This window comes from Schistocerca gregaria, chromosome 4 (assembly GCF_023897955.1).
Source record: "Schistocerca gregaria isolate iqSchGreg1 chromosome 4, iqSchGreg1.2, whole genome shotgun sequence".
Classification (NCBI taxonomy): Eukaryota; Metazoa; Arthropoda; class Insecta; order Orthoptera; family Acrididae; genus Schistocerca; species Schistocerca gregaria.
Genome location: NC_064923.1, coordinates 403,076,114 through 403,102,755, shown reverse-complemented (window position 1 = coordinate 403,102,755; position 26,642 = coordinate 403,076,114). Strand labels below are relative to the sequence as shown.

The 26,642-nt window shown below is 40.6% G+C and overlaps 1 protein-coding gene across 1 annotated transcript in view; it reads left to right on the top strand.

The window, feature by feature from the left end:
- The window catches only part of LOC126267504 (cytosolic non-specific dipeptidase), a 180,350-nt gene extending 159,789 nt beyond the window's left edge, over positions 1-20,561 (top strand). Inside the window, exons 7-9 of the mRNA XM_049972801.1 lie at positions 115-264; positions 4,655-4,756; positions 20,381-20,561. Of these exons, the coding sequence (XP_049828758.1) occupies positions 115-264; positions 4,655-4,756; positions 20,381-20,425 (297 nt within the window). The 3' untranslated portion in view covers positions 20,426-20,561. The remainder of the gene's footprint in view (positions 1-114; positions 265-4,654; positions 4,757-20,380) is intronic.
- The last annotated feature ends 6,081 nt before the right edge of the window (positions 20,562-26,642 follow it).

Here is a 26,642-nt window from a genome sequence, read left to right as displayed (position 1 = left end):
TAGACTGAGTATGGCAGATACATCTGAAATTATTCATTTTCTTTCTTTTCCCCTCCTTTACGTAGCTGTTTTACAACACTTACATTTTTTTAAAGAAAGATTTACTATTTACAGGTTAAAATGGGACACGGTGGCCGATATTGGCTTTCAGACCCAAATCATCCACACTATTTGGCAGCGCGTGCAGCTACAAAACATGTCTATGGTGTAGATCCTGATCTAACACGTGAAGGTGGCTCAATTCCAGTCACACTTACCCTGCAGGTGAGTTGTCGGTTAATTCTGTTGAATATATTTGGCACTACTGTCAAGTTGAGTTTGATAACTGACTATTAATTTGGGACATTACACATAGGAAAATATGACAGGTCAAGTAGATGACACATTAATAGCTTATGTGAACAGGTATGAGCAGTACTTCATATAAAACAAGCAAGACTACGCAGGTGTGAATATGTGACATCAGAGTGTAAGTAACAAAGTGTTTTAAATGGTTTTTGCTCTTTATGTATTAGGTTTGTGACAATATGACTTGACAATTGCATTTAACTCTGGTATCACAAAAATATTATGGGAGAGGAGCATCTTAGCAGAGATTAGTCTCTATTGTAACAAAGTGTGGAGTTTTCTTCAGAATGAATTATATTGTTGAGGAACAGAGAGTATACTCAAATCTAGACAAGGACTTCGGTCCTCCCTCCTCCCCTAATATTCTAAAATAGTATTACTTGGAAGGTGCATAATATGATAGACAGGGTATTCTGAAGCACAAGAAAGGTTTGTGTATATTGTCGAAAACATGATCTGTGTCAAAAGTGAATAGTTTCCCATTTTTTATGGGAATGTTGTGTGCTACTTGATATCAGCAATGAAGTGTAATCACACTGTTTACAAAGTATGTATTTATTTACGAATGCCTGAATCAGTTTGTATTATTGGTAGATGTTGTGAACAGAAACAAGGCCCACTGGAAATAGGAAAGGAAATGATTGAATGACCTACAAGCTAGTAAGGTCGACATCTAATAAATACGAGTATTTTTGCAATTTCAGGGCACTTTCCAGTAGCATACAAGAAGCCAATAAATGTTGTCATCCTACCATTTTTTATCTTACAGTACTGTTTTTAAAATAATCACTGAGAACATCATGCATGAATTTTGCAGTTTCACAGCCACAGAAATGTTTTTATAGTGATTGCTGTGACTATGCTGCTCCACATAACAGGCATGTTTTGTGGGCTGCCGCCTCTGCTGGAGGATGCGAGTAAACAGCTCACATCCACATAACTTACCGAGCTATTTACAAAGCCTACTTTGACACAGATCAGCCTGTTTACTTTGTTGTGTCCCACATTCTCCATGGTGTTCAGTGGCACCAACCTCATCGGAAGAATGCCACTGCACCATTTTGTGACCAGTACCACTCCAGGCTTTACACTGTCTCTGTCAGAGCCTCTTCTATTCATTATATCATTTTTGCGGTATCTGGGCATTTCACTGGCCATGGCACCCATCAGCCATAGGCACAAAAGTTTTGTTTTGAAATTTGTAGCTCAGACTTGAATATAAATAACTGGTTTCTCAGTAATGAAGTGTTATTGTCAGCCTTAGTCTCTGTAAATAGATGCATTGTCAGTTTTCCAAGTAGAACAGCAAAATCTTGGAGTGGAATTTGATTGCAAGAGCAGTGAAGCAAAATATTAGCACTGCTGCACATATACTTTCATTGCACTAGAGCAAAAGAAAAGTGCATTGTGTGGAAGCAACTTACTTGAGTAACATCTATGGACTGAACAACTTATTATATTACAGTTCCACGCGGGACTTGTACCATAATTATAAACTGTAGGAGCAAAGAGCACAAACATTCAGACTCTTGAATGCCATGCTGCTGTTAAGTAAAACATTAGTTTCCCATATCACAGCTAGCCATGGATTTAAACTAACTGAAATTCTTAAAATTTTTGTTGCTTTATAAAACACCACAATAATTCTCATCTTGTGATAGGTCTAATTCAGAGCCCTGTTTAATGATACAGCCTTTTACTTCAAGTGGGTTGGATGAAAAGGACTTACGGAAACCATCAAAAATCTAGTCAGGATGTGCAAGACTGGCTTGCGCCATGGATTCCTCCAGATATGAGTCAAGGGCTTCAGTTCTTTACCCTCTTGCTTGGTGTTAGAATTATAGAACTATTATTTGTGCTCTATGGTACCAAAGAAAAACTGCTTACTTCAAGTGACAACTCTAGCTTTGTTTGCCTTATTGGCTACCAATATTTGAAGTCTTTATTCAATGTAATTTATGGTACTGGCAATCAGAATATTTGTCATTGCATAAACTGTCAATACATAGGAAAAAACATTGAATTTTAATCAGGCAAAGGAACAAGTTGGCTTCCAAAGCATAAGTGCATAAGAGACCATTTGTAAGTCTTCAATAAAATTAGAGAACAGATCCGTAAGTATGAATTTCCACTCTCTCTGGGATTCATAGATTCTGAGAAAATTTTTGACTCAGTTTCAAAAAGTCAGTACTAACAGCACTCAAGAAACAAGACATTGATTCAGTGTATGGCAGTATACTGAAAAATGTGAGTGTCATTGCTACAACTCCCATTAGACTTAATCATGATTGTGAGAAGTTCAGAACTGAATGAGGAATCAGCCAAAGAATGTCTATGTTACCAAAATTATTCTCAAGAAAGTGCACAATGTGAACGCAGGAAATCTGAATCACCGCTGTTGTTATGATGACACCGCACACATGAAGTTAAAAATAAACGAAGGAACTTAATAGGACACACTTGAAAGTAGACCTAAAATCAACTATAATAAAACTACACTAATATATAACAAACATATTGGTGCTTATAGTTTTCAACACTAAATGTCTGAAAAGGAAAGTTTGTCACTGTCAGAATAGATGATACACACATCAATCCTTTTGAGCCATGGACTTTAATGCAAAACTACTAATAAACTGAGGATTCTTCAGCAAGCAATAGGCAGATGGATGTTATGGATTACTAGAAGAGTCGGGAAAACAAACAACTGGATCAGGGAGTAGATTGTTTGGAAGAAGTAATTATGACAATGTGACAATGAAATGGGGGAAGGGGGGGGGGGGTTAGCCACATGAATGGGTGATACATTGACCAATTAAAAATCTTTGTTGGGCTACAACAGATAAGACGAGACACCACAATGGAAGGGGGTTCAGTAACAGTAGAAAATATGAGAGTTGCCCAGAAAGTAATGCATCACATTTCTCTTTCTCAATCAAAAACAATGCTATGAATGTGAAATGTTACATATGTATTATTTGAAGTCTCCTGAGTGAGAACACAAAGTTTCCATCAATTCCAACAGAATGAACTGTGGGGAATATTCAAAAACACTTGTGCCAAGTCTATGCAGCATCTGCTGTTGACAGAAGTACAGTTAGTCACTGGGCATGGAGGGTGAAGTCATTGGATGGCAGTTCAGGGGAATTCCATGATTTGCTGCGATCAGGGAGACATCGACAGCCGTCAAATGAATGAACTGTGGGGAATATTCAAAAACACTTGTGCCAAGTCTATGCAGCATCTGCTGTTGACAGAAGTACAGTTAGTCACTGGGCATGGAGGGTGAAGTCATTGGATGGCGGTTCAGGGGAATTCCACGATTTGCTGCGATCAGGGAGACATCGACAGCCATCAAATCTGACCTAGCCCCCTTCGAATTCTACTTGTTAGGCCATTACATGAAGCCATTTGTGCAAGATATTTTGAGGACGATGCGGTGGTGATTCACACAGTGCAGCACTGGTTCTGCCACCAGGACAAGTGTTGGTACCAACAGTGCATATATTCTCCTGTTTCATGCTGGAGGAAGGCCATATAACGGGATGGAGATTATGTGGAAAAATAGGATGTGTAGATAAAACACTATTCCTTCATATGTGGAATTCTCATTATGTTCAATAAAGACTTGTTGATGAAAAAAATGTGGTGTATTACTTTCTGGGCAACCCTCATATGTTGCATCAACTTGAACATGTACATCTGAAGAACATAAGCATAGAAAAACTGGAGTAGGCTTTTATCCAGATATAGATGTTTAATGGCTGCTGCTGAGGATGATGATGATGATGATGATGATGATGATGATGATGATGATGATGGCTTTGAATGCAGAAAAACATTTTTCATGCATGGCCAGCGTTTGGCTTGTTTCCATAGTATTAGTTCTTTCACACACTATTAATGACTGTTTTCAAGAATTGACCCAGTGATGAGTAACAGAAGCTTGTACATAAAGTCTTTGCAGCCATAGACCACCTTCAGGTAATAATGTATAATAAGTCACAATGAGAAATTTCTTTTGCGCTACAAGTTATTTTGCTAAAGGCGTAGGTGATCATTAATACATGTTGAGTGCCATTTTGTCTTTTTTTTTTTCCTGTGATGACACTTGCACATGCTGGTGCCACACTTTTAAGACATTAGTATGTACTTCAATTACTAGGCACATTTCCTGCTTTAATATGTATTTTCTTAATGCACTGGCCAGATACTGAGTTACGATAAACATTATTTGTTAGTTATTATGAGGTTTAAGTAAAATATTACACACACTAAAAGGTATTTTCTGTTATTGTTTTCACAGGAAGTAACTGGCAAAAACGTTCTCCTATTGCCTGTAGGAGCTGGAGATGATGGAGCCCATGCACAAAACGAGAAGATAAATATCAGAAACTACATAGAAGGGGTAAGTTTTTCTTCCTTGTAATAATTATTTTTTTTCAAACACACAGAAGTACCTTTCAAATTTCATGTCCAGTAAAAAAATAGTTTCCTAAGTGCATCACTACTATTACTGAATGTCCCAAGATTACGATTGATGAGAAGGGGAAGAATTCAGAGAAAAAGCTATAAATTGCAGAAGGGAGATAGTTTTATTCTTCCAATAAAACAAATTGGCAGAAATACTTCACAGAAATTTATCTTATGCTTTTTAGCAAATTTTCCCCACCCCCTCCCAAAGATTTGACATGCAGACTGTTTCAGTTCAGTAGATTTAAATTGGTGGTGATTTCTTACCTACTGCAACAAATAAACCGACTACCACTGCATATAAGCTTAGTTCATTAATTACTTTGTTTAACAACAGTAAGTCCTTTGGAACCAGCGTAAGTACTGAATACTATTTGTGACTTTCTACTTTAATGGAAGAATTCAAACACTCTCACTTTTTTGTCCAGGTTTCCATAGTTGAGGACTAACACCTTCATATGTTGAACTGTCATGGTGGTAGTGGTGGTGACTGTTGCTTTAAGGGGTCACACTGTGTAGTCATCAGTATCAAAATACCAAAGTGCTTGCCTGACAGGAATTATGCAAAAGGAGGAGAATGGGTGCTTCCTGTATGTGGGACTAGAAGTGGTTGTAAATTTTGAAGCATGTTTAATGAGTTACACAATAAGTAGGATGATAGGTTTGTAATATGTTATGCTGGAGGTCTCTCTGGGCTGTGTCTGTGGGGAGGGGGGAAGCACTCTCTTCATACCCACCTAAGCCCAAGGTCAGTGTGGTGTGTGTGTGTGTGTGTGTGTGTGTGTGTGTGTGTAATGGAATGCTTAGATGGTTGAAGAAAGATTGATTGTGATTGGTCATTGCAGAGAGAGATGGCCTGCTTGGCATCTCAGGGCACAGGAACTGCACACCAAAGTGCTTGCCTGACAGGAATTATGCAAAAGGAGAAGAATGGCTGCTTCCTGTACATGGGACTAGTAGTACGTGGGCCTCTCACCATCCGTAACCATCCCAAACACTGACAGAGAACAAGAGGGCCAGTAAAGTTTACTATAGTGTGTGTTCTCCCTCCAAACATTCTAGGATTTTGTGATAGTTATTTCAATATCTGAGTGACTAAAAGATTTAGGTAGTGAGTATGAGCTGTAGGGAGCAGTCCATCTTCAGATCCTTCATCATGGTGGTCAATTTTTACTCAAACAGAAATACATGAATTACAATGAAGTGTACAGGAACGGTAGCAAAGGCTTCACATCTTTTTTCCACATAATAATGATTTACTTCCGTGCATTTTGTCAATTGTGGGACGAGTTGTTCCCCCCTCCCCGCCCTCTCCCCTCCCTCCATTCTCCCACCAACCCCATAAAATATTGAATACTTGTCCACTTTGGTTTTTGCCCCCTCATCGTTGCAAAACTGTTTTCCACCCACATTTAGGAAATAAATGATAGTCAGTAGGTGCAAGACTGAGACTGTGAGAAGGGTGGTGTAAAAGATTCCAACAAAATGAGTTCAAAAACTCTTGTGCTGCTTGAACAGAGTGTGCCGCAGCATTGTCATGAAGGAGGTAGACTCCATTCTTCAGCAACCCATAGTGTTTGTTCTGCATGCATCTGTGGAGTTTCTTGAGGCTCTCAGTGTACTGCAGAGCTGATAGTGTTGTTACTTTGCAAGAAAATGGTTGCCATTACTTTCCTAGCTGATTGCTGGGTTGTTACGTGGCAAGAAAATGGTTACCATGACTTTTCTAGTTGATTGCTGGGTTTTGAAACATTTTTTGAAGGGGAATGAGTGTAGTATCACTGCATTGATTGTCACTTGTTCTCTGAGGTGTGATAGTAAACCCATGTTTCATTCGCTGTTACTATGGAGTCAATGAAAGTCTTTTAGTCACTCACAAAACAATCAAGAAACTATTGTGTGAGACCTTGACTCTGTTGATCTTGTGTTCTGCAGTAAACATCTTCAGAAACCATCGCACACACACCTTGCTATATTCTAGTTGATCACTCACAGTTTCATGAAGAACAGTTCTAGAAACCTCAGGACATGCTTCATGCAGGTCATCAATGGCCACATGGTGATCAGGACAAGTGTGCTGTTAAGAGTTTTTGCACCAATTCATCAGTCACCATGGGCAGGCAACCCATTCTGTGTTCATTGTGTATTTCCATTCTTCTGAAAGTGCAGTGCTGAACCCGTTTTGTCATTTGTTGCTGTGATATAATCTCCTCCCCTTCCCTGACTAGATTACTTAATGCATCATGCCAGTGGTCATACCATTCACATTCAGGTAGCGTATCAAAGTGTGCACTTTGCACTTGGTGGCAGATGGAATGAGAGAGCTCATCTTTAACCATCACCACAGCAAGAATCAGGATGTTGCTGATGAGCATTACCACTCTTTTGTTTCAGTGTGTACATTGTGTACAGTGGTACAAACTGTGAAAAAAGCAATTCCTTGGTAGAGTCACAGGCCTTGTATCCTTAGTTTCCGGATATCCCTCGTATAAGGGTCATAGCATCACTAGAGGTGAATCCCATTGGTTCAATGTAGGGTCATGGTCAAGACTGTTGTGAGCAAAGCATAGTATATATAGTGTGACGTATTTGCTATTTGTTTGAGGAGCTTGTAGGTGGGTCCTCCATGGTATGATGGTTCTCTTAATCAATCTTAATTTATTGCAGGTTATTATAGTTTGCTATTCCATATCCAGATATCTACAGATTAGGTACCACAGTCATGATTATAAATCTGTTGCAGGTGTTTAAAGGTCTGATTATTTTGTGGTAGGCTTCTTGGTCTTTTCATCAGCTTGCATATTCTTGTGGTGCCCATGTGCCTTCACATCCAATGAACTTGATGGTGATGCTGGCATAGTATAGCTTTGTCAGCAAGTCCTGGGCATTAGATGACAAAACATTATGTGAGTATTGTGCTTAAAAAGTATGTTGTCACAGCTCATTGAGTTACAGCACCATAGAATGTTTGTGTTCTTCTGATTTCAGATGTGGTGCCATACCTATAAGTGCAATAGTGAATATACTACATGCCACCTTTTTAGATGTCGGTCTTCTCCTCTCAGATGGCTCCAACCACACCTCAGCCCACATCAAATCCACCAATCACCAACAGTACCTGCACTTTGGTAGCTGTCACCCCTTCCACACCAAAAATTCCCCCCCCCCCCCCCCCCCCCCATACAGCCTGGCCACCCATGGCAGATGCATGTGCAGTGATGAGAACTCCCTCACCCAGTATGCTGCAGGCCTCGCAAAGACCTTCACAGGCAGACAATACCCTCCATATCTAACACACAAACAGATTTCCCATGCCATAAACTGATCTGCACATCCATCGCAAAAACCAATCACAATGAAGCCCGCCTCGCCGCCTTGTCGCCCAATACCACCCGGGCCTGGAACGACTGAACCACGTCCTTTGTCAGGGCTGTGATTATCTATCATCATGCCCTGAAATGAGGCACATCATACCCAAGATTCTTCCATCCCCTTCCAAATTGATGTTCCACTGCCCACCCAACTTCACAAAATCCTAGTCCACCCCTACACTACTCTCACCCCCAATGCTCTTCCACAGGGATCATACCCTGGTGGAAGATGCAGATGCAAGACCTGCCCAATCCACCCAACCAGCATCTCCTCCTCCAATCACATCACAGGCTTATCCTACCCCATCAGATGTAGTGCCACTTAAGAAAGCAGCCATGTCATATACCAGCTATGTTGCAACTACTGCACACTGTTTTACATTGGTATGACAACCAACCAGCTGTCATGCAGAATGAATGGCCACTGCCAAACTGTTGCAAGGCAGACCACCCAGTGGCTCAACATTCAGCAGAGCACAACATGCGAGATTTCAATCGCTACTTCACAACCCGTGCCATCTTGATCCGCTCCACCACTACCAACCACCAGCTTTTCTGAGCTGTGCAGATGGGAGCTATCACCACCACCCAGTTTGTGTCAGCTAGTTGTGTGCTGCCATCTCACACCCTAGTCTGTGAAATCACGTGCCCAGCCATCAGCCACCTGCCCCCTTTTCCTGCACCCCTAGCTAGCCCACAGATGGTTCCCCACTCTCCCACAAGCTGCTAGATGCTTCCCCAACCCCCTCCATGCCTCCTGTCTCTCTCCATCCCTTATCCCATCCCACCCTGCACCGTCACCTCATCCCAGTATACTCACTGTGGACCAGGAAAAAGTTGGCAGTCACCTGAGCACAATTTAAGCAGACAGGCATGTGCATATTTTGTATATTTGTGTGTGTGAATCACCTACAAGCTTCAAAAAGGAATTTCATTCTGAAAGCTCTGTATCTGTTGTTGTGTACCTATCAACAATGGAGCGCTTGTGCCTTTTCATGAGTCGTTCCTGTATTCCTAAATAATTTGTAATTCTCAACTAGAACTTTCCGTGCATAACATATAAATAGGAGTGGATCTCAAACGTAACCCTAAGGAACACTGAAAGACGTGTTTCTTATTCTTGACTCTCTCCTCTTCATTAATTCTCCATTATAGTATATAATGCTTGTACACTATTGCCTATATTTTAAATATATACCCAGCAGCTGCATGAGTTTCGCAGTGACCTAATTTTTTATAAGAACACATCACAATGTACTCTATCAAAAGCTTTTGCGAGGCCCAGGAATATTCCTGCTGCTTACGATTTTTCATTTCTTTTATTCCAATACATAATGGACAAACTGTACTGCTGCTGATATGGTACTTCAACCTCTTTTGAAACTGTGCTGGAAATCATATAACATGTCAGCATTGTTGTAAAGTTCCTAGATTTCTTTTAACATTATTTTCTCAATCAGTTTGCTAAGTATTGAGATTAAGACAACGAGCCTGTAGTTATAAACATGTTTTCTTTCATCGTTCTTTGTAATGGTTTGACGACAGCCAATGTCACCTTGTAAGGGAATATACTGTCTTTGAGAACACAGTTTATTAGATGAACTAATGGTTGCACTAGTTCATAGTTGCATTCCTTTAATAGGTAAGGAGAAAATTCATCTAATCCTGTTGATTTCTTGTTTCTGAGGCTGTCAGTAAGCTGCAGAATGCCGTCCATGTTTACTGAAGGTAGTGTACTACAGTTGTGTTTTGTCAGTGGACTCAAGTATATGCTGTGTATCCTGTTTCATACAGACATCATTTTCAACAGTATCTGTAAAGTAATTATTAAAGATGACATCCCAGTGGAAATGATCGAAGCCACAGGAAGTATCAGAATTCAGTGACTGTATAGAATAATGAGAATAGTATGAACCTATGGGGAGACTCCTAATGATTGGAGAAAAGTAGAAATATAGAAAAATAGTAGTACTGTGTCACTGCATTAAGATTTATGAAAAGATAATTTTACAGAAAATCAGGAACTAGGTAGAGGAACACTTGAGATAACAACAACACGGATTCTGGGCCTCTGGCCCAACTATAGATGCCATTTTTATTGCTAGAAATGTTCTAGAAAAGAATTTGAGAAAGACATCACAGTTGCATTCATAGATATATTAAAGGCTTATGGCATTGTTAGAAGGGAATACACATGGTAAACTCTGAATATACAAGACCAGTCAAAAGGAATGCCACTTACAATGAGAAATATGTATAACAAATGCCTGGCTTGCATTACAATGTATAGCAAAACGTCGGAATCACTTAGGACAGACAGAGGGGTTTGACAAGGAAGTATGCTCTTCTAATCAGTGTTCTTCAATATATTCATGGACAACAACATAAGGAAAGATTGCCAAAAGTCAACAGCAGATGATATGACAATCGTAGCATATGCAGATGATATGATGATACGTGAAGACAATAAGCAGGAATTGGAAGCACAACTAAACAGCTGGTAGGCTCAGAAATAAGATTAACAAAGAGTGAGGTTATGGAAAATCAACAGGAAAAATGGAAAAAAATGAATGATGCAAGTTGTAATGGAAAAATTATTAAAGAAGCAGAGGCTTTAAAAATTATTAGAGTAGTAGACACTTTCTAAGCTGATTGAGAAAGGAAACATCAAGAAAGAAATTATGAAGAGCATAGAAAACTGTTCAAAATTTTATTATTGTGTATCAAATACAATTAGGAAGTGGAAAATAAGTGCCAAAACAAGGACCATGGTATACAAATCATATGATTTATGAATTTCATCTATGAGCCAGAATCTTGGAGCTGGACAACGAAACATCTGAGAAGAATACAGGCAACAGAGACATGCTTTCTGTGATAGATCTTGATTAAGACAAGAATGAAAAGGGTAAGAAATAGAAACAATACAAAACATAATTCAGATCAATCCACTAAATGAAACCATGAAGAGAAAAAGGCTAAAATGGGTTGGCCATGTTAAATGTATGGGAAAAGAAAGACTACCAAGAAGAGTTCTGGAATGGACAGAGCCTCGAAGAAGACCAATTGGAAGACTATGAACAAGATGGAGAGACCAGGTGAAGGATGATGCGACTCAGAGAGGTCTACAATGGGAACAAATACTGAATGATAGACTGAGGGAGAAAAGAGAAGATTGAAAGAGGCTTTGTGAATGACATGCATAAGCATTAACATTTCTGGAAGAAGAGAAATATATAAAATGGGAGATAAAAATTTAAGAAGTGGAACTGTAGCAAATGGATCCATTTCACCTTGCTACATCTCAAACTGTGACAATAATTGCACAATTCTTATACACTGCTGGACATTAAAATTGCTACACCAAGAAGAAATGCAGATGATAACAAGGTATTCATTGGACAAATATATTATACTAGAGCTGACATGTTATTACATTTTCGCACAATTTGGGTGCATAGGTCCCGAGAAATCAGTACCCAGAACAACCACCTCTGGCTGTAATAACGGCCTTGATACACCTGGACATTGAGTCAAACAGAGCTTGGATGGCGTGTACAGGTACAGTTACCCATGCAGCTTCAACACAATATCACAGTTCATCAAGAGTAGTGACTGGCATATTGTGACGAGCCAGTTGCTCGGCCACCATTGACCAGACATTTTCAGTTGGTGAGAGATCTGGAGAATGTGCTGGCCAGGGCAGCACATTTTCAGTTGGTGAGAGATCTGGAGAATGTGCTGGCCAGGGCAGCAGTCGAACATTTTCTGTATCCAGAAAGGCCCGTACAGGACCTGCAACATGTGGTTGTGCACTATCCTGCTGAAATATAGGGTTTCTGCAGGGATTTAATGACGGGTGGAGACATGGGTTGTAACACACCTGAAATGTAATGTCCACTATTCAAAGTGCGGTCAATGCGAACAAGAGGTGACCGAGACGTGTAACCAGTGGCACTCCATACCATCACGCCGCGTGATAAGTCAGTATGGCGATGACGAATACACTCTTCTAATGTGTGTTCACTTTGATGCGCAGAAACATGGATGTGACCATCACGATGCTGTAAACAGAACCTAGATTCATCTGAAAAAATGACGTTTTGCTATTCATACACCTAGGTTCGTCCTTGAGTACACCATTGCAGGTGCTCCTGTCTGTGATGCAGTGCTAGGATAACCGCAGCGATGGTCTCCGAGCTGATCGTCCATGTTGCTACAAACTTCGTCAAACTGTTCATGCAGATGGTTGTTGTCTTGCAAACGTCCCTATCTTTTGACTCAGGGATCAAGACGTAGCTGCACAATCCATTACAGTAATGTGGATAAGATGCCTGTCATCTCCACTGCTAGTGATACGAGGCCCTTGGGATCCAGCACGGCGTTCCGTATTATCCTCCTGAACCCACCGATTCCATATTCTGCTAACAGTCATTGGATCTCGACCAACACAAGCAGCAACGTCGCGATACGATAAACTGCAATCGCAATATGCTATAATCTTTATCAAAGTTGGAAACATGATGGTAGAAACATGATGGTACGCATTTCTCCTCCTCACATGAGGCATCACCACAATGTTTCAACAGGCAAGCATCACAACAATGTTTCACCAGGCAATACCAGTCAACTGCTGTTTGTGTATGAGAAATCAGTTGGAAACTTTCCTCATGTTAGGACGTTGTAAGTGTCACCACCGGCGTCAACCTTGTGTGAATGCTCTGAAAAGCTAATCATTTGCATATCACAGAATCTTCTTCCTGTCCGTTAAATTTCGCGTCTGTAGCACGTCATCTTCGTGGTGTAGCAATTTTAATGGCCAGAAGTGTAGTTTGCACAGTAGTATAAGAGGACAATAGTCTTTAGTCACTGAATTACACAAAGTAAAGGTCATCAAAGTCAGAGCAGCAGTGGACGATAGGCAAAATTTGACTAGATAGCATTATTAGCCATGGCAAGTTCCATGGTTAGAATTTGGTCTCTGGAATTCGGGGGTGCCCCCCCCCCCCCCCCCCTCTCTCTCTCTCTCTCTCTCTCTCTTATATATAAAAACAAAGATGCTGTGACTTACCAAACGGGAAAGTGCTGGTAGTTAGACAAAATAAAAAACACACAAATACAAATTTCAAGCTTTCACAACCCAAGCTTGCTTCATCAGGAAAGAGGGAAGGAGAAGGAAAGATGAAAGGATGTGGGTTTTAAGGGAGAGGGTAAGGAGTCATTCCAATCCCGGGAGAGTAAAGACTTATCTGAGGGGGGAAAAAACGACAGGTATACCCTCCTTTTTTTCCCCTTAAGGTCTGTCCTTTTTTCCCCCCTAAGGTAAGTCTTTCCACTCCCGGGATTGGAATGACTCCTTACCCTCTCCCTTAAAACCCACATCCTTTCATCTTATCCTTTCCTTCCCTCTTTCCTGATGAAGCAACCTTGGGTTGCGAAAGCTTGAAATGTATGTGTTTTTTTTTAAATTGTGTCTGTCTACCAGCGCTTTCTCGTTTGGTAAGTCACAGCATCTTTGTTTTTATATATAATTTCACACATGGAATGTTTCCCTCTATATATGCTATCCAGGTGCACTACACAGGTGTGTAGTGCGTTACTGTATTTTTTCACATTTAGCAGGGAATAAATGGGTATTTGTTGCAGTTGAACCAGAGTGTAACAACTCCACACTCCAACACAATGACCGTGTGATCATAAGCCTGACGGTTCAGAAGCAAAGCATTTGGTTCTGAAACACAGTTGAAACAGGATGGGGAACTGTATGTCTACTACCAAAAATGACAGCCCCTTCTCCTGCTATGCCCGCCAGAGGACTCACAGCTCTTTTGTGAGTTCGTACATGGGCCCCAAGCTATTTCTTCCTTCCTGGGCTACCCCTTTCCAATACGTGTCCTTCCCTGGCTTCCTTCCCTCTGCCCCCTTCCTTCCCCTCTCTTCCCTGTCCTTGTTTACGTGGGCCCAGCTATCCTCTTGGTTTCTGCTATCCCTTATGGTTTTCTTCATCTTGTGTTCTTTTTACACCTTTCCTTTTTGGCATTTGACATCCCCTAGATTTTGTATCCATAGTGTATGTTAACTGGAGAACACTTTACGGTCATCAACACTTACTTTGGTGTGTGGCCTTACCACCTTTTCCATCTTTCCCTCAATGGTCTTGTCCTTTAACACTACATAGCTAGCAAGGTGGCCAGTCCATGTAGTGGAGTCATTAAGCACCCTTTTGGTTGAGTCCCCTGATGACACAGGGACCACATTTCTGGTACCGGAGCTGCTATCATCCCATGTATGCCTAGCAGCAGTGCCCCGCCCCCCCTTCCCATGGCTGCCATCCCACACGGACCTAGCAATGACTGTCCAGTGTCCATGGGGAGAGCCCTGAGCCCTGATCAGAATCAGTGATATATCACAGCAGTCGCTTTGTATATGAAAGGTATTAAACTCCAAAAAGCTGGCCATCTCTTTAGTTAGGAATGGATCCTTTAATGCCTTCCCTTCCCTGGATACCCCCTCATGTGAGGACCAGCCTCAACAGGTTGGGGTGAAACCCTTTCACAACTACCTGGTCAGTACCAGGACTGAGGGGTCCCTTTCACCATCACCAAGCCATTATTTTTCATGGAAACTATTGAAAACAAGTTTGGAGTCGTGAAAGTGCTGTTGGGTTCACTGTTGATCAAACTTTCTTCTGCTTCCAAATCTGTGGCCCTTCATACCTGTGACTCTCTTTGTGACATTCTGGTGCCCATTACTCCTCCCCAGTCTTTGAATGTGGTCGAGCAAGTCATTTTTCATAGGGACTTCATCCTTCAAATTGATGAACTCCTGGCCAGTCTGGAATGGTGTGGTATTTGTTTTGTTTGGCTTGTTCAAAAAGGCCACGAGAACAGTCATGTCAGTATTGGTGTGTATTCTGGCATTTGAGGGGCATACTCTCCCAGAGATGTTCACATTTATGGTTTATCAGTGTGAGATGTGCAACTGTACGTCCCACCGCCATGAGCTGTTTGTGTTTGCGTTTTGGGCACATTTTTCTCACTTTTACATCGGACCCTCTAAGTGGTGAATGTGGATGCCCACTCCATGAGTGGCATGCCTGTGTACTGCCACCCATGAGTGTTAATTGTCATGACCATCACTGACCATGCATGGCAGGGCTCCAAGTTTATACAAAGGAAAAGTGTGCTACACTAAGGCTCGTCACAAATATAACTGTCTTCACACTGTGTCTGTGATACCTAGGTTTGCGTCTGTCACATCCTTTCCCCCATCTCCTTATGCCAGTTCTGTCCTCCCCCCCCTCCTCCACTCCTCCTCCCCTGTGGTTTCCATGCCCTCCCCTCTAGTTGCCACTCCCCCTACCTGGCCAGAGAACTGTCCCCCTTTTTCAGCATCAGCCGGTGTGGTGATGGGGCCCCCTCCCAGGACCCATACCCCTGGCATCTCGCAGACTGGAGACCTGCTGCCACACATCGGCTGTGGGACTCATAGTCTCTGCACCCCAAGGTCACATGCTCTCTCTCATTTCTAGATCTCCCTGAAGCCTTCTCTCTCTCTCTCTCTCTCTCTCTCTCTCTCTCTCTCTCTCTCTCTCTCTCTGGGCCCTGTCCCCTCGACATATATTTCCTTTTTCTCCTCACTTTGTGTTGTTCTACAGGAATCACATTTTACTGATGCTCACTCACTTTGTGGGTTCCAAGCTTTCTGTTGGAACGAGGTCGGCCCTTTGAGGGCTTCCAGCGGTGTTTGCACATTAGTCTGTACAGACTTTGTTAGTACATGGATCCTCCTTCATACTGCTTTGGAAATGGTTTCTGCCTGGGTCCACCTGGACTCTGTGGTCATGCTTTGCAGTCTCTGTCTCTGTCCTGACTATCTAGGCCCATTGCCCTATCTGCCCTCCTTCACAACTCACAAACAGATGTGTTGAAAATGATTTTTCTCCTCCCTAGGTTCTTCTGTCTCTTTGTAATGGGTGTGGACTATGCTCCGCACCATCCAAGGCTGCCAATGGCCATCGTCCATCCTGGGCCTTGCCCTTATAGGTGGCTTTTGTACGAATCAAGCACTGCCCGTGGAACATCTTGTGACCCATTTTGCAACAGTGTCCAGCCACTTTCCTCCACTGTAAACAGAGGGCTATGTATCATATTTTACTCATTGGCAGGTAGTATCCTACAGGCCCCTTCTGCTAAATGGGAACTACTTCTGGCCCTCAGCTCTCCCCATGATTCAGCCCCTGGCCCTAATTCCATTCCTAAGCAATCCTCCACACAATCCTCCATAGTGACAATGTCTCCTCCAGGTGATTAACTGCATTTGACTCTGTGAGGTTTCCTCTCAGTGGAGAGACAGTTCTTAGGCCCAGTAAGGATCCATCCCCCTGATAGTTACCAGCCAAGACATTGTGACCAAAAAAGCCCTATATTTGAATAGATGATGGGTCATTGGCTCTATTGTGCCCTCCAATTTTGCGGCCTGTTGTCTCCTTACCAGTGCGGTTTTCGGGAGAGATGGAGCTTAATAAATCATCTGATTAACTTGGAAACCGCAATTCGGCAGGCCCTTTCTCGGCGCCACTATCTTGTCATAATTTTCTTTGTTCTTTGTAAGGCCTATGACATGGCTTGGCGCTATCACATCTTACTTATGCTCCACTAGTGGGGTCTTTGGGCCACTCACAGTTTTTATTTGCCAGCTCATGTCCCACTGGTTGTTCAGAATTCAGGTTAGCACCTTTCTCATCTCTCCCAGGAGAACGGATTAGGGCTCTGTATTAAGTGTCCTTTTCCTTATCGCAATTAATGAGCTCTTGGCTTCAGTCAGATCATTTGTCACCCCCTGCTCTGTACGTGGATGATTTCTGTATCTGGGCTAGTTCCCACACAGAGGCTTCTGTGGAGCAAAAACTCCTCTGTGGAGAAAAAGCTCCAGGTTGCCATCTGGAGTGCTTCCACAGGGACTCTCTCACGCTTTGAGGTTCTCTCCCCTTAAATCATGGGTGGTGCATTTCAATCACCGTGCTACAGTCCATCCCAATCCAGAAGCTGTACCATGAAGTGCAATACCTGACTGTGGTTCTCCAGTTGTGTTTCTTGGGTCTTCATTTTGACAACAAGTTTACTTGGTTGCCCCATATCCGCCTTATAAAGATTGACTGTTTCCGTAAACTCGGTGTCCTTCGTTCGCCCCCACCTTGTGGGGCATAGATCATTCAACTCTTTTTCAGCTTTATTGGTCCTTAGTTATGTCATGTTTGTGGCTCAGCTGTCCGTTCCATACTGCTCCTCTTGGACCCAGTCCACCATCTTGGTATATGGCCACTGGTACGTTTCACACTAGCCCTGTCGATATTCTTCTGGTTGACACTGGGATTCCCTCCCTTTCAGTTTGGTGGTCCCAGCTCCTCGTTTCCTATGCCATCACTATCCAACCTATCACCCCCTTTTTTTTTTTAATGGTTTTAGGGCGCAAAACTGCTGCTCAACCCTCCTATCCAATTCTTTTTGTGGCTTTAGGATGTAACCCACCTGCTGCCCACCCTCAAGTGGGTTGACTTATTGGCTCCACCTCTATTCTCTCAGCCACGATTTCTGTCTTCCCCTCTTTGTCTTGTTCCCCATATCTTCTCCTCAACAAACTGATGGTCATTTACTGGGCCTTTTTCTTTATTAAACTGTCCTCATTCACCCATACTGCCCTCATTCACCTCACACCATTTTGTTATGTATGGACTCAATGAGTGGCCTTCACACTGCTGCACAGTGTTTTTCCTGCAACCCTGTGGAATCTCCCATCCACACACAAACTTCTCGCTGATTTTGACTGTGCTATTGTTTGTTTGATTCCTTTGGCCACATGGGTATCCCAAGTAACGCGTTTGCTGCCGCCCCCCCCCCCCCCCCTCCCCTCTCCCCCAGTGTAAGATCCAAAGAAATACCTCCCACATACGAGAGTTTCAAAATTCTAGTGGTTTACTGCTAAAACATTTGCAATGAGTTTGTCCGAGTTTGAAGCACTCCTAAAAAGCACCGAGCCCACATAATACTTTGCACAGAAAGCTAGCTAAAATGTGAAGTTGACAGTATCCATATCTTTGGGGAAAAGTGAAGCATATACCAAAAGGATAGGGAAATGGGAAATATAGGTGACATATTTGTTGAAGTAGACAAGAAACTCAGATCCACTGAGATAGAAATGGAAGCTGCATGTGAGTGTATTTGGGCATAAAATTACAATAGGATCCATCTATCAACTAACAGAGAGTTAGGGGCAGGGGTCCAGACACCTTCCCCCCACCCCCAGCCCCACCCTTAAGCGTATGTATGGTCTCCACTCATTTCTCTTTTCCATTTACACTGTCTCCTCTCTCTTTTGCTACCACTGTCACAAAATCCCCCCCCCCCCCCCCCCTCTCTCTCTCTCTCTCTCTCTCTCTCTCTCTCTCTCTCTCTCTCTCTCTCTCTCTCTCTCTCTCTCCTGTTGCAACTTACTCTCATTGACCATCACTATCTCCTCTGTTTTTGGCTGCCACTGCCACTGTTATTGCTACTGTCTTCATCCATCTCTCTTTCACTGCCAATTTCTCTCTACAACCATCACTGCCTCCTCACCCTTGCATGGTCACTGTCTCTCTGCTACACTCTTTCAGGACAGAAAAGTTGAAACATGTTCCCATGCCAAAATTTTTTTGTGAGGAAGGCGGAATGAGGCAGCTAATTCTCCAGTTTTCTGTCAGATTCTTTTAAAGGAGCATGTTCACCTTTATTATGCTCCAACAGAAGCATTTTTCAACTGGTTGTCTTCTTATTTATAGACTTAGACACATTTAAACCACAGATAAGTATGCATAATATATGGTTAACACAAAATACTCTCCCATCCAGTGCATGTTCCTGTAATTCTTCTTTACAAAAAATGGACATTTTTAGGCCTAGCCAAACAGCATACCAAAAAATATGTTTTTCGATTTGCAAGTACAAAGAATTTTGTATGAGAAAGTAACTTTTTGTAAAGTGCGCCATGCAATAATTTCCAAGCCAAGAGAACATACATGAGTGTTATACAGAGATGGTGCAACATAAAGTTTTATTGTTAAAAAAATTGTGACTAAAAACATATTTTGGTAACTTCGGAATCCTTGCCATATATTTGCTATGTCAGTTAAAACTACATTTATGTCTCAGACCAGATGTTATGTGCAATTTTGATGTGCTTAATTTCAGTAACTTTTATTTAACCTCTGGATCTCAGTTATGGATAAAGATATCAAAAAAAGTTCTAATATTTCGTGAGAACATCATCTAAAGAACATGTGGTTAAAAAAAATTTATGAATTGCCATGAATAGAAATTATAGAAGTGTAATGTAACCTTAACTGGTATGTTTAAATCATGATCTTCTGACTGTATTTTGATAAGGGATAAAGATTTTCGAAAATGGGAAAGTGACATTTCTAGATAAAAGTTTAAAAAATTTACAGTTAAAATTTAAGCCATTTTTCACAGTTAGTTATTCAGATAATTGTGGCTCATGGTGCAAAAATGGCTATACATTGGTTTTTTGTGGTTTCCTGCACAAGTACTGTAACTTAGAACCTCTGGCTTTGGTAACAGATAATGATATCTAAAAAGATTTTGAAGTTCCTTGAGATCATTATATTAAGTACATTCAGCAAAAATTTCAATGATTTGCCATGAATAGAAATTGTAGAAATCACCATTCCCTTAATTGATACTTTTGGTACCCAAGAATCGCCCATGAGCAAATGGTACTTTTATAAGCCACCTAAGGCCCACTGTAGACCACATGAATTCAAAAGAACCAATTGATTTTCTCAGTTTGCATAGGCTGGAGGAAGTGTGTAATGTTTAAATTTTGACCTTATACTGTAGGATGGCCACAGTATGCCCAGTCTTCCAATAGGTATACTTAAAGTTGCTAGGCCATGTGCTATCCAAAACATTTGACTCCTTCCTATCTGATTGATAGAACCAGGGAGGTGAAGAATTTCTGTGAGCAGAGGGGTAAAAGACTCAATGCAATTCCTAACAAAATGCTGATGATCTCATCTGAGTCGGGTGTGCACTAACACAATGTTTATGGCAGTATAGCATTATAACTTAGCTACTCAATCAAATTTTTCCTGAAAATTACTTTGTTTTAATAGCTATCATATTCTTTTTCAGACAAAGCTGCTGGGAGCATACCTGTATGAAGTAGCGAGGCTCTAAGTATCTCGTACAGCAGATTATTTGAGTGTAATCCAGATATGTTTTTATATGGCATAATGTTATTGTTTCTCCTTTATTGAATGAATAAAAGGTATATTGTAACAAATTAACAAGTTATTAAATGTGTTTTATGTAAGACGTTGCATAGTTGACCCAACCCAATGAGCCCTATTTCTTAAAATTGTTTGTTTCCAATTTTATACTTCCTTAAAATCTTTGTACACACATTTACCTGACAAAAATGTGTATTTTATTTCTTTGTATGACAAAATTTTTCATCTGTCTAATATTTTGATTTTGAAAACTACAAACGGATTACTGAATGTAGTGTCTTCATTTAAACAAAAAGATAATTTTTTATATATATTGTTAAATCTCGAGAACTAAAATATGTAGTTAAAATATCATGGGGACAGGTGTGTATGTAGCTACTTAGCCTGCAGTCTGAGAGTGTCTGGCCTACTTTGACATTACCAGTATAAAATTTCTAATGATCATTGTGGCCTAATAAAAGCATCAATTTCTGCTCTATAATTTTGAAGTTCTCAAGCAGATAAGCAGATGAAAGAACATAGAAGCACACCACATCAATTTTAATTGGTGATCATCACAAACTCATGTAATTTCTGCTTTCTTCAATTACTGCTTTATTTCATATCACAAGCAGATTTCTGCAGACAATCCCCATTTAGTCAAGGTTCAAATACAGTGTTCCTCCAGTGAAGCCTTATGCAGACAATCAGCCTCATTAACTTAAATGAACAAAAAAGTGAAGTGAGATAGGAGCGTAACAAGAGATGCCCTTTATAATTTAGGAAATTAATCATTTTTCTTCACTATATGAGGATACCTTTACACTTTGTGAGTTGTTGCACTCGGAAGCAATCAGATTACTCACCATCACTACAAATGGCAATAAATTTTGCCCAGTCAATCTCGTAGTTGTGAGTGATGTCTAAAAACATGTCATACAAACACTGGCCAGTAGTGTTCACAGGATGATTTGAAAAATATAATGTCTTTCATCTGTTTCAAAGTGCACAAATACTATAAACTGAGCACAATCTAAAAAATCAGTAGATTCATCAAACTGCACAGCAAAATGTGGTATCTTTTTTAATTTTTCGACTAACTGTTCTCAAATGTCACCAGTCATATCATTTATTTGCATTCAATGGTATTATCAGAAAGTAGTATGCTTTATAGCTTGTTTTCCTCTTTCTTACCCTACATAATTTCAACCAAATAAGATTCTCTGTATCTATATGCAGCTTTACTGCTTTAGTAACTCAGAAAGTGACTCGATGGCTAGCTAGTAATGCTTTCTCATTGACACTGGATACTTAAAATCAGGTAAAAAATATTGTTAAATCAGAAAAAAACAAATAAGAAATCAGAAACATTAATACTATTTTAAATCAACAAATAATATTAATATTTTATTACCTGAATCATAGTAGTTAAGTATTTTCAGTTTCCTGTCGAAGAAATCCAACAGTTTATCAGCTTTCTTGGAATGTTTAGTTGAGAGGTGATGCAGAAGCTTTGATGGTTTCATACTTTTGCGTGACAATACTTCACTGCATATTACACATTGAGATTTACTGTTCATGACAGTAAAACTATACTTCAGATAACTTTTATAGAGTATATTTTTTCTCGATTTTGATTCACTTCTGACACTGCCACTTGTACCAGACGTGGAGGACTGCACACATCTTTTAAGAAACTTGTCCATTTTATGCTTGCTCAGAGCGAAGTGCAAAGAAAATAATCACATTCGTACTTGCTGGTGTACAGGGACAACTGATTGTACTGACTGAAAACACGTGACTATGCCACCGCCAGGGTCCATGGCAAGGGGGGGCTATGGCAGCTATAAACCCCCCTCCCTCCCAATGGAGTACGATATTACTCTGGATAAGATGACTTCAGAAATCAGCAAATATATTACCCCAACAGATTTTTTTTTCCCCCAAATTATGTAGCAATATAGGTCGCAATGTATTTCAAACACATTTTAACAAAAGAATAAGAGCAGCAAATACCTTACTAGTTAAACCAATACAAATCATTTAACTTAAAATAGGCACTTTATTATTTATTAATACATGTTTTTTACCCTGAACTCCAAGACAGTTACCAAAAACTATTTTAAGCAAAATCAAATTTTACTAATTTGTTGGTGGAGGACCCCTAACCACCCCCTCCCCCCCTGACCAACTTCTAGAATTGTCCCTGGCCTCTTCTCACCCCCACACCTCTACTGTGGCAAAGAATACAATTATATCTCTGCCCGCAGCGCACTGCAACCTCTTTCCACATTGCACTTGATTTCTCGATCAGCATAGTACCAACAGAAAGAAAATTAAAACACGTTGCTTTTGAAATCACTGATATGTTTTTATTATGCTTCTGGAGATCACCAGAATAGTTTTACTTGGAAAGGGGTCACATACCCAAAAAGGTTGAAAAACACTGTCGTATTGGGTAGGCAAGTGATATGTTAGGATACTAAGGAAGTGTGGGAAACTAGAACATTTAAATGAAAGTATCCAGAAATATATCTAAAAACGAAGGGATTGGAATGACTCCTTACCCTCTCCCTTAAAACCCACATCCTTTTATCTTTCCCTCTTTCCTGACGAAGCAACCGTGGGTTGCGAAAGCTCGAATTTTGTGTGTATGTTTGTGTATCTATCGACCTGCCAGCGCTTTTGTTTGGCGAGTCACATCAACTTTGTTTTTAGATATATTTTTCCCACGTGGATTGTTTCCCTCTATTATATTCAAAATATGCAGAAAGATATTTTAGCATTTTCAGAGGCTAGGTGGCAAGACAATATCAGTTGTTTTTTTTTTAATTGGAATGACAGAAATTTTTGTACTGGATCAAATGATGGTAGAATAGGAGTAAGCATAATAATGAAACAGTGGATAGTCTAGGATGGAATATAGATAACAACAATATGGAAATAATAGATTACTACTCACAACATGCAGGAAGCGTTGAGCAGCAGACAGGCACAATGAAATAAGTAACTAGCATTCTTTTCATTGTGCCTGTCTGATTTAACAACTCTTCTATGTGGTGAGTAGCCATATGTCCTTTCCTTATGGCTGTTACTTGGAATAATAACTAATGGATACTGAAACTGTCAGCTGAGTAGAGGGTTATCTGCAGAAAACAAAGAATGGTGATGGTGAAGTGATGGGACACCCAAGACTTATTTTAATGATATAGGAATACATTCCAACCACAGGTTTAGATGACTGAAACTGAATAAGTGTATCATAACAGTAATTAACTCACAAAATATGTTGAAGTGTCCAAGAATTTAATCACAACAGGAGGCTAAAGTGTGGTCATCTATGAAGTTAGAGGAAGGGAAAAAAACTAGCTAGAGAATTTGGTATTAGCAAGAAAAATGAGAGGATTGTGATCTACCCATCTAATCATAATCATTCTTCTGCAACAAAACATTTCAAAAGCTACTACGTTAGGATAAGTTACTGTTCTTGTATAAACTGGTTATTGTTCACATTTCGCTTCCATACTAGCTACACTCCAGATGAATGCATTCAGAAAAGACTTCATAATACTTAATTTATATTCACTGTTAACAATTTCCTCTTCTTCAGAAATGAATTTATTACCATTACTAGTCCACTTTGTATATCCTTTCTACTTTAGCCAGCATCAGCCATTTTATGGCTCAAACTGCAAAACTTATCTACTATGTTTAGTGTTTCATTTCCTAAGCTAATTCTCTCAGCTTCACCTGATTTGATTCAACTGCATTCCATTACCCTTATTTTGCTTTTGCTTATGTTCATCTTATATTCTCTGCCAAAACACTGTCCTTTCTGTTCAACTACACTTCAAAGTCCTATGCTGCCTCTGACAGAATTGCTATGTCACTGGCACACCTCAAAATTTGAATTTCTTTTCCCTTAGTTTTAATTCCTTCTTAGAATTTTTCCTTGCTTTCTTTCACAGCTTGCTCAGTGTACAATCCTGTATCAATCCCTTCTCAACCTCAGTGTCATTTTCATGCCCTTCATTTCTTATAACTGCTGTCTTATTTCTGTATAAGTACTGTCTTGTATTTCACCTGTGCTACCTTCAGAATTTCAAAGAGTGTATTCCAATCAGCATTGTCAAAAGCTTTCTCTAGTCTACAAATGCTACAAACATATGTTTGCCTTTCTCTAAACTATCTTCTAATATAAGACTTAAGGTCAGTATTGCTTCATGTTTTCCATCATTTCTCCAGAATGAAACTGATATTCTCCAACATCATATTCTACCAGTTTTTCCATTCTTATGCAATTAATTTGGGTCAGTATTTTGCAACCATGACTTATTAAACTGGCAGTTCGGTAATATTCACACTTGTTAGTTCTTGAAGTCTGAGGGTATTTCCCGTCTCATATATTTTGTGTATCAGGTGGAATAGTTTTGTCATGGCTAGCACTCCCAAGGATATCAGCAGTTCTGAGGGACTGTCACCTACTCCAGGGGCCTAGTTTTAGCTTTAGTCCTTCAGTGCTGTGCTGAATTCTTCTCACAATATCAGGTATCCCATTTCATCTCCATCTACTTCCTCTTCTCTCTTCTACAATATTGCCTTCAAGTTCATTTCTCCTGTTTAGCCCCTCTATATATTCCTTCTAACTTTCTGGTTTCCCCTTTTGCTTATTACTGGTTTTTCATCTGAGCTTTCAATATTTGTACATCTGCTTATCTTTTTTCCAAAGGCCTCTTTAATTTTCCTGTAGCTGGTATCTAACTTTCCCCTGGTTATACATGCTTTTATAGACTTACATTTGTTCTCCAACCATTCCTGCTTAGCTTTTAGCACTTCTGTCACACTCACTTTTTAGATGTTTGTATTCCCTTTCACCTGCTTAATTTGCTGCATTTTTATTTTTTCTCTTTTCATCAGTTGAATTCAAAATAGAATAAATTTCCTTTATTTCTGCTAATGGTCTTAAAACTTTTGGTCCTTAGACTACTGATTTCAGTCAGCAAATCTATTTTATAACATGTCCTAATATAATAAAGCCATAGCATCACTGTCACAAAATCAGCTTACTATCTCTGCATATATTTAAAATATAGTGTAAACTATGCTACAGTGCCAGTCTGGATGGCCTACAAACAGAGGAAGATGATAGTGGGGCCATGGCCAGAACACAAGGCAGAGAGGGTGAATGCAGGAATACCTCAGGAGCAGCAGGGAAGGGAGCAAAGGGTGCGATGGAGGAGGAATGAAGGTTGGCAAGAATGTCAAGGTGCGCAACAGCTGGAGGGTCCAAAGGAGGGGGCAGCAGAGTCCCCTGATGCAGGCACAGCTGATTTTGATATTGTGTCACTGGACAATCTCTCATGTCCAGCATGAATACATGATGGCCCCAGTGTTGCTGGATGACCGTGAGAATCCACTTGTCCTGGGGTCTGAACCCCCATACCCACAAACGGGTGCACAGCCAGAAATTGAGGAGATGGTGCAGTGCACGAGCAATGGCAATGGCAGCATGAGTTGGTAAAGTATGAGGGGTTGACAGCCTGGGAAGAGTTCTGCTGAGCTCTTCTCCCATATTGGCACTGACATCAAAGCAGTGAACTCTAAAAAAAAATTAAAGAGCCTGGCACTGACATCAACGCAGTGTACTCTTAAAAAAAAAAAAAAAAAAAAAAATGAAAGTGCCTCATCAGTCATATACTCCTGCATCTGTGTCCTGAAAATGCCGCACAAGCCTTTCAGCCTCTCCATTTGACTGGAGGTGTAAAGGCAGTGATAGCAGGTGGTGAATGATGTTGTGGTGACAGAACTCGCTGTAAACTTGGAAACAGAAGTGCATGTCATTGTTGGACACCAGCATTAGAGAAAGACCTTCAGCAGCAAAAATCCTGCCGATTGCAGCAAGTGTAGCTTTCGCAATCATGAACTGACTGTTGACTAGGTATAGAAAGTATGAGTATGTATTGATGACAATCAGCCCAGTCATATCCAAGAAGGGTTCCGCAAAGTCAACATGTACCTGCACCCACAAGCGGGAGGACATTCATCAGGAAGAGAATGTATGGTGTGGTGCTGCCTGCTGTTGTTCGCACTGAGAACAGTTGTGAACAAGATGGTTGACCTACCAGTTTTGTTTGGCCAGTACACAAAGCACTGGGAGAGCAGCTTCATATGAAAGACACGCTAGT